We start from the raw sequence: 12,990 nt of genomic DNA on the forward strand, positions 1-12,990 counted from the left end.
TATATAAATTTAACAATCTATACACTAGTTATTACCTTCTTGGTCCATTTCATCATGGATGTTATATTATTTTTGGATATATTTTTATAACCAGAAACAGAAATTCGCCATAGAGGACTTTATTATAATAACCCCTTTATAATAACTGTTGCATATGCCATTATTTTCCAATAGTTTAATAACAAAAATAGATGTAATGTACAAACGGAAATATAGAGAAGAATCAGATATTGATAAATGAACTAGATTACAATACTTAAATAAATGAAGAAAACGAGAAATCATTATATTGTTGTCAGGAAAAGTTAACTAAAGATGGCACTAATCAACAGTTTAGTTTCAATGAGACTAATGAAACATCGATGCGTGATATTGTAAATATGCATGCACTATGTCACTAACTCCAAATACCCGAATCCAGTTGTGGCAGATACTTGTTTTCTGTTCACTATAGCTGTGAATCAACCCTGTGGATTCTGGAGCCTTCCTAGGGTCTACACAGTCTCATAAAGTGGGCACCTTTAATGGGGGAAAAATCTTGCGCTTGTTCTAAAACTCAGCACCATTTACAAAATACTGAACCCATGACCCTTCACGTGTCGTAGCGATTCACGTTATTATTATCGTAAATTTAATGTAAAGAGTATTACCCATGTCTGTAAAAACTATACGGTATTTCTGGCATCACTCTCTGTATGTCTACAGGACCTCATCAAAGAACGTTGGTACTGACGAAAACAAATACGACGAATTTCACAAAAACATTACATTTTGAGTGGGCATTGATATTTATGTTAGTCATTTATTTATAAAATTAATAATATAACTAAAATTTGAAGTTACATCAAAAGTTTCTAGAGTTGTCTAAAGGCTTTGGAGTTACGTTTCTTTGTCTTGAAAGTTGTAGAATACCAGAAGCAATGAAGCTTTGGACGCTACATTTCCTGTTTTTGGTGGCCTACACTGAAGCTGCCAGGCTCTTGGCCTTCTTCCCGTTAGAGACTAAATCTCACCACTATGTCTTCAGGCCAATTATGGAAGCGTTGGGAAGGAGAGGTCACGAAGTAGTCTACTACACGGGGTACCCTTACGAAGGAACTGTTCCACCTGGAATTGTACAGGTGGATTTTTCTGGAGAATTACCCGACTACCAATGTATGATAACTTTAAATTATAATCTTAAATTAATAATTCATATTTGATATTCTTAAGTATATAACTCTAGGATGTTTTGTTTCGTGTTCTTAACAGCTACTATAAACCTAATGGATTTGGTCAACAACACAGTCATCGAGGATTTACAAACACTTTTCAGGTTCTCTTTTTTATTATCGCCAGCTTTCTTGGAATCACCGACGGTGCAGAAACTGATACACTCAGATGAGAAATTTGATGCTGTGTTGTCTGAGTCTTACTTCATTCAGGAATGCCAATCTGCTTTCATACACAAGTTCAATGCTGTAGGAATAGAAATAGTTTCGTTAGGTAAGAAATATAGATTTGTTCATTATAACCGTTATCTTAACTACTTATATTATATTATAGTATAAGTACGAAATTGTAAGTATACTGCTATGTATTGAGAATACTGAAAGGGGAACTAAGTTTAATTTTATATATATATATTCAGTGGTGTGTTGTTATATTATAAAACAAAGTACTGTATAAAGGCTAGAGATAAAAAACCAGAAAAATGATCCATATTAAGTATTGTTTCGCTAAGCTACGAATACATTAAACCATAGAGAAATTGTGCTAACCCTGTACTTCTTTGGATTAAAGGGGACTTTGGATGGATGAACGAATTAGCTGGATTGCCTGACAACCCTTCCTACCAAGTAGACTGGAAAGCTGAGTTAACACAAAATATGAACTTCTGGGATAGATTGTACAGCACATACGTACGAGCAGTGACAACGATCGCAGGGTACTACTACATGACCCAAACGGAAAAGATGGTTGACCACTATTTCAACTATACTGGTCATGAAAGCAGGCCCCCGTTCAAACGACTATTGTCGAACAGGAGTCTCATCTTGGTGAACTACCACAACGTCGTGGGTTACCCGGTACCGACGCCACCACACAGGAAGGATATTGCTGGTGTTACTATCAAACCTAGGAAACCTCTACCCAAGGTACTGTATATTTGTATACAATGTTATGTTAGGCATTGATGTTAGCCACATCATCTTGAACATTATTGATCTCAAAATAGAACATCCTTACTAATAATATGCCAAAATCCTTGTAGTAGGAAAGGATCTCTTTTTTTTTTATTTCTGTATTGTTTTGTAAAATCTGAAACCAACTGAAAAACTACGAAATACGATTTATGATATTGAATATAATACTACAAAATAAATATTACTACATGGGAACAAGGTTTCAACAATTAAAAATAATAGTAATAAAACAATCCTCCTCCGTCCCTTCTTATTGGACAAATATATTTATGTTACTTAATCTCATTTCATCATAAAAACATAATATTTTGAAGTGAAACTTCTTTAGGTGCGGAATGACAAAATTTCCTTGATTGAGAAGAAAATGAAACGCTCTCCATTCTCAATTAATAAAATATTACACAATATTTATTAAATAAAATATAATAAATATTTCATTTGACTCAGAAAGATTTTTGTCAATATGATTCCATTTTCTAATCATGAAATAATAAATTCAGAAACAAATGCAAAGAATACATTTTGTCAATAAATAAAACCAAAGCATTTATTAAACAATAAAGAAATAATTAAACAATCAACCAAACCAATAGTGAAACCTTAATAATCTCATAATTTAACTTTATAAATATTGATTTTCCTCAATGTTAAATTTTAGGATACTCATATATTGGCCGTTAATATAAGCTCTAAACGTGTTGGTTAACCATTAATTTTTATTTATTTAAAAATTTAACTGAAATTATATATTGTAGATCTCAGATACTTATTAAGTGGTTTAAAAAAATATATATAATTCAAAAAATTTTAATTTTAATTTGATTATGAATGTAATTTTTGTTTACCAGCTATCTTTGTGGAAGGTCTCGATGTCTTGAGAAGTTGGACAGTGTTGCTAAGCTGACCAGCGGGGAAAAATTTTGGGGCCGTTACTTTTTCTTTTTCTCATTTTGAATCGACATTCTATGAAAACTGGCCCCACTTAAATTATTTAGCCCCTTCTACCATTATAACGAACTTTTGCTAATTCTTTGGAGAGCTAAATATGTAATTACCTTTTAGGTTTTTGTTAAATGAGGATTCGCATTTAGTCATTAGCGTATGTTCCTTAATCATAATACAATTGCTTAAATATATTTACTTTTATTTATAACATTCTTATTATGATTTAGCTGATGTAAAATTATTTTTAATATGACATTGGTCACTGTCAGTTAGGCCTTATAGTAATAATCACCCGTAATTTGTTTTATAATTTACTTTTTTTTTGTTACTGTAGACCCTAAACACCTAAACCTCTTTACCTAATCAACCTCTTAGGGAATACATCGACTGCTTTGTCCAGCTCTTCTTTAGTTTTAATAGAAACTAATATTAAAGCCCTTCGTCCAGAAATATACAACATAGTTTGGTGCATATTGACGTATGCCTTACGTCCAGTAGTAGAAGAAGTGAAAACAGTTATGTCTTTTCAATATACGAATTTAAAATTAGAAGTAATACAGCTATGGTTGATTATGATATATCAGTGGTCACAAAATATCGATCTATAACGTGGATTACAAACATTGATCATCTCAATAAAAAACATTTTTCAAACCTGTTTTATCCATTTATTCAACAATAACAGTTTCCAGTCAAATAGATTTTTCTATCTAAAGTTTGCGGGAATCCAAATCCGGCCTGGATGATTTACACATAAATAAAAAAATGTACAGGAACACCTGTTTATTTAATTTTTTTTTATAGAAAATTCAAACATTTATGGATGATGCGACTGACGGTGTCATATACTTCTCCCTTGGATCTAATTTAAATGTCTCAAATCCTGTGAATAGAGAAGTTGTTGAAGCATTTATGAAAGTATTCCAAGAGGTGCCTCAGAAAGTTCTCATGAAGTGGGAGACGGCAACATATTATGGGAAACTTCCAAAAAATGTACATTTAGAGAAATGGTATCCACAGCAAGACGTATTGGGTATTTTAGTTTTATATCTAAAATATTTTTAACTAACCATTTATATAATTTAAAATATGTTCCTTTTCAGCGATTAAATTTTTTTTCAAATTCTTAAAAAATTTAAATGAATTTAATATTAAATATTAATTTTTAACTAACCATTTATATAATTTAAAATATGTTCCTTTTCAGTGATTACATTTTTTTTCAAATTCATAAAAAATTTAAACGAATTTAATATGAAATTGTAGTATAGTATTATAGTATAGTAGATAATTTTAAGTATAAGGTTCTATGATCAGATTTAAGCCCCACTGCATTTTAATCGCAGGTGAAAATCAATAAATTTAAACACATGAGGCCAATTCCATTAACAATTTGCTAAAAGTTTAAGGAGCGCGGAAGATATTACATCAAGACCAAGCCGCTGCTTAACGATGCAATGATAACCTTTAAACATAGGTCACTTACTTGATAATTAGATGTATCGTAAGGCCAAATGTCCAACCATATGTTACCAATACTGTGTTAAACATTAAACCGCGTTTACACAACATTTCGGCGATCTATTCTCGAAAGTCCAGTAACCCTATTCCAGTAAATGATCTTAATGTTCTTAAACTTGAAATCACACAAAAATATTTTTTTATCACTTCCTGGCTGGTCATTTCTGCCGTACAGTGGAGAGAGAAGAGGTTATCTAAAGGTAACCAACGTATTCTAACCACGGAGGGGAAGAGGGGGAAGAAAAATTTCCATGCCCTAGGATCATTACGGAATGAAAATCACCTTTCCAGGCAGGATTCAAACCGCCGCCACTGCAGTTCCGAGGTTTCTGTTACATTTCATCCTAGCTTTAAAAATTAATGGTGTCTGTCGATATGTTTTCAAATGTGCTAAAAATGAGAAAAATACTGAAGGAACTCGCTGATGTTAAAGTGATACCCGTTAGTTTAGGATCTACGAGGTATCTTCATACTTTTTGATGTATCGCATCACTGAATGAGGAATGAAACGTTTTCTAGGAGATCAAAGGGTATTCAAGAGTATTCTGAACTTGGTAGTTTCAGAGCTTTGCATGTTCAAAACAGCTTCGGAGATCAGCCCTTTCACGTGCAGTGAACAGGTACTTGAAGGTAAAAACCTGGGGAATAAATGGGTAAAAACTGTAAATTGTTACAAACCCTTCATAGTTTGATTAAAAATTCTTCTTTGAATGACTCTAAAGTAACCACAATACATAATTTTAAAAAATAGTGTAATGCCGTTTTGGTAAATAAGCCAACTATTATTATAGAAGAAATGTGCCCGATTTCCGGGGCAAAATTAAATATATAAGTAGATATTTATGAAGTACATGAATTTAAATTCAGTTTACATCATTAATATTTTTTAAAATATTAGATATTTAATAGTTTAATTGAAATTAACATATTATTCAAAAACATATAGAATAGAAAAATTTCCACGGAATATCGAAAATCGCGGGCATTCATTTTAAGGATTCGTGTGTTAAATCGACAACACCGTATATCCATCAAATAAATTATCCTTTTCATTCTGTATTGTAGTATATATTTCCGGTCTGAAGGGATTTATTCAGAGCAATGAAATTGAGAGGCGCGTTTGAATAGGACAGAGTAATTTTCCAAGAAGTGTTTAAGATTCGTTCTCATCGTCTGGAATCAGTTTTCATGAAAATCTCCTTCCCTCAGCTCATTCTGGTTTCAAAACAAATATGTAATGTTCGCTTTAATACATTCGACTTAAAATGTTAGGAACTGGATGAATTTCTACTACATATATAACATAATAATTTAATATATTATTAACATGTAATAATGATACTTATATATGAATGTATACAGTTATACATGATTTTTTTTTAAGTATGGGTAGGTAAAGGAGGAATGTTACCAACATTCTCTGATCTTTACTGACAGCCAAAGAACAAAGTCATGTATCACCAACAAACAGGTCGGTATAAATTCCGCAATCTTTAGCCAAAGCTGCTCAAAGTTATTGTAGGTACACGCATCGTATGTAGGTCTTTCGATATGTTCCAGAAGCTGTCGGTCTTTTCAATAGAGTCAAAGAAATATCCAAGAATTCTACCTTCTACCTCCACCAGGGGCATTTTTGTTAAAGGTTAATATTGTTAAAATATTTAAAGTGTATTATATTGTTTTCTTTTAACGACGTTTTGAAGATATAAACTAAACCCCAAGGTCCTGGGCTCGAATCCTGCCATGACAAATAATTATTCCTTCTATTACTGAAGCTGAAAGTCAACCCTGTAGATTCGAGAGTCCTACGGAGTCCATACAGCCACATAAATTGGTTATCTTTAAATCTTATAGTCGAACGTGATCTTGAAAAAATAATCTCCTTACACAACTACTGGTCTAGTAACAGTACTTCATTACGAAGTACTGCAACCATTAACATCCACGGGTTGTTGAAGTACAGATTTATCCTTATTCTATATATGATCAATATTTTTTTAATTATTAATGTTATTAATTTTGATTCTAGCTCACAAAAACGCTCTTCTCTTCATCACCCATGGAGGCTACCTCAGTCTTGTAGAAGCCGTGCATTTTGGTGTTCCTGTAATAGGCATACCTTTCTTCGGAGACCAGGCCAAGAATTTTCGATTTGTTGAAGAAGCTGGTATAGGAAAAATGCTGAAGCTAGGAGAAATAAACTATGATAATGTATCAAGAATGGTGAAAGAAGTTCTAACGAATACAACGTATGAGTTCTTATAGAGTAGAATATAAGAGTATTTATTAAATAGAAAAGCTATTTGTATAAATGTCTATTCTTAAAATGTCGAATAGTTGAGATTAGGATACAAAAATCGTCAGAAAAAGGTTCGAATTTTTTCGAAACACGTTACCAACTTTTTCTTCCAATTACTCTTGAAGGTGATTGCCTCAGAAATTTTTCTGGCTTCCGAAATTGAACCCTAAATGTTTCCTCAGAATGATCTCTCCCATTATATAGGAGGGAGAATTTTACTCAAAATGTTATTTCCTGCCTTCTATAGAAAAAAAAATGTATGCTATTATTATTACACACATTTCAAAGATAAATAATTTGAAAACATCTTTATCCTGTTATTTAAACCTTAATAATTGTATCTCGATATAAAGTATCTCTTTGGTCAGGTAAAAAAAAATTAAAATCTTAAAATATTTTTAAGGTACAAAGAACAAATGACAAGACGGTCCAAAATCTTCCGAGACAGGCTTGTGGAACCTCTCGACGAAGCGGTGTTCTGGATTGAGCACGTCATAAAGTACCCAGACGTTCTGAAACCGAAAGCTCTCAGCTTGTCATACATCCAGCTGCACCTCATTGACGTTATGCTGTTCGTAATAAGTGTGTTATTAGCTGTTGTGTTCATAGCATGGAAGACAATTACGATTACCGTCAAGATTTTAAAAGGTAAATCTATGCCTAGAAAAATGAAAACGAGCTGATTGTGTGGAAGACGTGCATCCATAAACTTGTCAATACAAACGTAAGTAAAATGTGGTCTGTATTTTCATATGAACTATGAAATGATATTCAATATTATATAAATGTGTTATTTTCTGATTTTGCAGATTGAAATTCTAAGAGTTTTTGTTACTGCAATATTCACCTATTTTTCAAGTACAAATCCTGGTTAGAATTACTCAATAGACTAAATAATCTACAAAAGAGTAAATAATCCATTGTTATACTAAGATATTTAAATAAGTGTAATTTATAATGGAAATTGTGATATAAAAATATATAGAATAATTTAAATAATGTCGCTATCTAATTTATCAAAGTAAAATATTATATAAGTAATATATTATGAACTTAGTGGTTTTTGTTTTCCTAGACTTCCATCTGTCAATAGAAGAACGCAATGATATACTACGTTAATTTATTATTGTAACTTAATATTACTATCATTAATAGTCTATAATGTATAGATAAACACTAATAAATATTTGTTTCACCTGAAAAATCTACAACTAAAACAATTTTGATATTGTTTATAGAAATTCTAATAGTTTTAGAACCTCTTTACTGTTAATGATATTAAAAATATTGATGATATTATATAGATATGTGAGACAATCTCCATACTTTATGGTTGTTTTAAACCTCATTGTTTGTTAATATTGAAGAAAATGTTACTGACACCGAAAGTTTTCTGATAAAATGATCCTCCTCCTCTTTTTTGTATCATTGACTGTTAAAACTTTAACTTTTTTTCACTAAATGGAGAATATCGAATAGAAAGGAAAGCTACGCATGTTGGATCTTCGATTTCAATATTTTTTTAGTGATACTAGGAGGGTCAAAAATATTAGATAAGTGTTCAATAGTTTTTGGCAATGTTGCCTAGGGCCAGAGAAAAAAAAATTTTTATGTTATCACATCTCCTTTGTTCTGTATATATTTAATATTTATTAAATACCACTTGATTTTCTTATTGTTAATAAATAAAAGATTACTGATTAAATTAAATGAGTTTAACAAAAACCAGAATGGCCTACCAATAATGTTGACCATATTTTTGTTTAGTCAGATTTGGTATCAGCATAATTTGAAACCCTTAAATAAATCAAAACTTAGATATTCTTGAAGAATATTGTTACTTGTTTATTATAAAACCTTGAGTATTTTTTATAAATTTATATTTTACTGTACATACAAGCTTGTTATAATTATGACGTACTTTGCTAAAATTTTATCATACCTCAGGAACTGAGAGTAAAATTTATGAACATCTTATTATTCACTTGCTTCTTTTTTTTTATTGTCACGTTGTCTGCTATAATTTTATTCATAGGAAGGGTAGAAATGAAATGAAAGTTGCCGAGAGTAATCTTTAAAGTTTGATATTATAGGTATAGCAAAATAAAAGACCTCAGATTAGCAGGGAGAAAATTGGAAAACTGAATGATTTTTTCTTTTTTTTCAATTTAGCACAAGAGAAAATATGGACATATTTGAACTGCAGATCGATATACATATATATATTAGGAATTTTTATATAAATGTATATTAGGAGCATTACAGAGAAAATAAAGAGTAGTATCATTCCAGTAAGCGTACGTTTATATTCAGTTACCTTTTTCATTTTTTCAGTAACCTTTTATATTCATTAGTCCAAGTTCTCGTAAGTGGTGCCGAATTTTGTTCGAAGATATTTTTTTATCTTTGTGAACTCTGTACTCTGAACAAGGATCTGAACCACAACCACAGTCCGTACTGAGGCAGCCAGTTCTACAAATTCCCGAAACCAACCGGGCGCCTCCTCAGGCCCCGTTGTTTCGGTAGTCCTGGCAATGCCAGCGGCGGTTCCGGTGTTACCCCACCGGTACACTACAAGACACCACTCTCGTGGCAACATGTTGGCTAAAATGAAAGTAAGAGCAGCAACTTCCCAAGATCTCAGAAGAGCAATTTCAGGTCTAGAGGGCTTTTCAGGGGAGTTTGGTGAATTAAACTACTTCCTGAAGGGTGGAGACCGCATCATAATCCTGCTCCAGGACGCGGTAGCGGAAGTCTCCGAGGATCGGCTAGACCAAGCCGACGCTGTTTCCCTAAAATCAGCTCTCATATATAGGATAAAACGGAATATCCTGAACCAGATTCAGGCAGACGAGGGAACAGCATGACCAGTAATTAACGAAAGACTAAAGAAGGCCTACAGGGGAGACGGATGGACTCCGGAAGAAGACATCTTCTATATGTTTTGGGAGAGCAAAAAGCAAGGGCAATCCAACGAACACTATGCAACGACCCTGCTGGGCCAGTTTAACTTCGTCACAGAAAAAATGAGGGCGTTTCTGGGAGCGGACATGGTCATTTGGGGGATGAATTTTCTCGATGGGATAATGTAACAAATAAAAGGAAAGGCTTACCTAGGGATCGCACTTTTGTGAAATGCGCCTATAAAATGATCGACGCAAGAGAGAAAAATGGACGTCCTAGTTAGGATGGAGGTCGATGACGGGCGATGGAACAAAGTTTCTTTTCACCGACCCAGGAATCCATCTATACCTTGGAGAAGAAGAGAACCTAGAGATGGCAGTAGATACAGCGGCCAGGGGGAGAATGACGACCGTACCAGGGCAGAACACGTAACGGAGGAAGGAAGAACGGAAGTGCCATGGATGCGGAAAAGTTGGGCACTTAGTGGCCAATGCTCCCGCACCTATGGCACTTCCGGTAGTGGGGCAACCTCCAGGGGTGGAGGATGCGGCTCCATGGGAGGTGGGTTCTGGACCCCATTTTGATTTCTTAAGCTTCCAGGTTAAAGACTGCTTGTGGGACGATACCGTTGGCAGCCATTATTTAAAAAACATTAGAGAAGAAGAAAAAAAATTGGAAGCTGAGAAAACAACGATCAAAATTCTTCTTTAAAACAAATATTACTCCGCTAACTAAAGTTCTCGGGTTTCGGCACCACTTAAGTATCAGTAAAGCAAAATGTTAAAAAAGAGAAGAAAGAATAAGATCTAACACACTTGGACTGCTGTTAAATACTGGCTTTATTGGGTGCAGTACATCTCTTTCTATATCTTCCATCAGCTGATCTTCTCAATCAGCTGACATCGATGTTACAGCTGACTCAGACCGTAACGTGTTAAATAAGGAGAACAATATCAATAAATGATGTAATAAAGACTAATCTGACCTATCTCTGCAACTTGCATGAACCTGACATGGGCTTAACTATCTCTGTTGTATTAGTCTGTGTTAATGTGCTTTAGTTGTGTAGTTTTAATTGAAAGAGCGTTAGCTGGTTTGTTGAGAGACTAATCACCTTTGTGAATGTAATTAGAGATAATTAGTCTAACTAATTAAACTATAAAAACGTGGGAATAATATTGATATACGAGTATGATTTCCTGATAATTTTTAATAATTTTCTTTTACTTATAACTATTATAAATTAAATGCTAATATGTCCTTCATAAATATGTAAGTTAATCTGTAGGTATCAATTAAAGAATATTTAATTTGTTATTGAGGAATGTATTTGAAAGCTCGTGTATAAGTATAATCATATTTTCAAGTACGATTGCTTTTACTTATTCATCGATACTATAACAATGATTATTATTATTTTTAGTTATGTGGGAAATCTTGAACACATTCATACTTACATACAATATTTACATTCTTCTCAGGAAACCCCGAACCGAGCCCTGTCACCGAAATGTGGATGGCAAGGCAAGGTCAATTAGCTCTGTAGAATTGCTAGTTAACCTAGAAATTATTGTAAAATAATTTATTTTAGCGGATTCTGATCTAAAATTATTTACAAAAGACAATAGTAAAAAGTTTAATTTTACCTTAGGGTACGTAGTCCTAATATGCCAGATTTTTTAAAATGGCCGCAGTATATTTTTATGTCTATAGCTAATAACCCGTAATAGATTAGGACCTTGAATGTGCATAAATCTTATGATCTAATATAAATAAATATGTTTTTATGATATTTGCCAAAATGAGTTTTTCTCATTTTTTGGAGAAAACCATATTGGATTTGTAAAAACTTTAACTCCGGGATTATTGAACATAAATAACTCTATTAGGACTCAAATTAATGCGCAGTAAATGCTCTGTTAATTATATTTTAGGAACTTTCAATACGTGTTATTGGCAGTAGATCTAAAAATATACGGCGGCTAAATTTGAACAAACTCCGATAATCGGGCTACGGATTTTCGGGGAGTGCTGAAATATTAACCATCGTATTTTTAAAACATATTTACATAAGAATCCGTTAACAGAGATTGATTACTTAGAATAATTAATTAATTATAACTTATATCTAAATAAAGATGAATTTTAAGCTATTTTAGCCACATGTAAAGGTGCTGCCCATTACCAGAATTCCAATAGCCTGTTCACAATAGTTCTCGGGGTCTCTTCTGTTTCAGCGTTAGAGGAGTGGTAGTTGGAGTTTGATAGGGATAAGTAAGATAAAAAAAAATTAACATTAGTTTCAAATCAGCTCAATGAATAAACTGGCTTTTACTATTATTGGAATGACCGTTAAATCAATATTATATATTGCTCCTGGTTCATATGTCTAAGGAAAGATTTTTAGTTCTATATGTTTCAATATAAAGGAAAAACATTTGAAACTTTGAATGTTTTTAGATACTTCTTAATTTATAAAAATTAGAATTTTAGACGTTCTTTCGCAATTATCTTTTGCGTCTCAGTTTAAACATAATATTCCAAACTATAATTCATTCTAAGAAAAACAATCATGTTGTCATTAATACTAATTGTGAAACGCATTAATTAAATCGATGATAATTCCTATGAAAAGTGACGGGTTACACAAAATAAAAATTATAGATATACATCTTGCCTTGTGTTCTCAGGGCATTAAATACTTGATTGTTTTTCGTCATCATAATCAGCAAACGACGTAAATAAGATTCAAGGTTTGTACTACTTAAGGAAGAGCAGGCCATCCTCGTTCAGTGATTCTTCGCCCGACCTTCGTGAAGCTTCAGGTGTTAGGATCTGTACACGGCTGCTCGAAAGAGGTAAATAATAAGTAGAATCACAATATTAGATACTCTAAAAACCCCTGAAAACCTAGATGACGCAGTCCATCTCATCCTGAACTTCATACTGACCTAATCCAAACAATTGAAGAATACCAATCGTCACCAATCCCACTCTCCTTATCTCCTAGAGCAGTCACCCCTTCTGAGGTCAAATATCGACTGAGGATGCTAACTCCTCGTAAATCTCCAAGGTATGATCTTCTGACTCCTCAAATCCTTCGCCAACTTCCTCCCAAAGCTATAATATTCCTTA

At 32.9% G+C, this 12,990-nt stretch overlaps 1 protein-coding gene across 1 annotated transcript in view; it reads left to right on the forward strand.

The window, feature by feature from the left end:
- The window catches only part of LOC106687521 (uncharacterized), a 36,528-nt gene that overhangs the window by 6,558 nt on the left and 16,980 nt on the right, over window positions 1–12,990 (forward strand). Inside the window, exons 2-8 of the mRNA XM_067047917.1 lie at window positions 902–1,155; window positions 1,252–1,485; window positions 1,783–2,138; window positions 3,936–4,164; window positions 6,682–6,901; window positions 7,355–7,629; window positions 12,826–12,928. Coding sequence (XP_066904018.1) covers window positions 921–1,155; window positions 1,252–1,485; window positions 1,783–2,138; window positions 3,936–4,164; window positions 6,682–6,901; window positions 7,355–7,629; window positions 12,826–12,928 — 1,652 coding nt within the window. The 5' untranslated portion in view covers window positions 902–920. The remainder of the gene's footprint in view (window positions 1–901; window positions 1,156–1,251; window positions 1,486–1,782; window positions 2,139–3,935; window positions 4,165–6,681; window positions 6,902–7,354; window positions 7,630–12,825; window positions 12,929–12,990) is intronic.

This window comes from Halyomorpha halys, unplaced genomic scaffold (assembly GCF_000696795.3).
Source record: "Halyomorpha halys isolate HHAL.00 unplaced genomic scaffold, Hhal_1.1 Scaffold975.1, whole genome shotgun sequence".
Classification (NCBI taxonomy): Eukaryota; Metazoa; Arthropoda; class Insecta; order Hemiptera; family Pentatomidae; genus Halyomorpha; species Halyomorpha halys.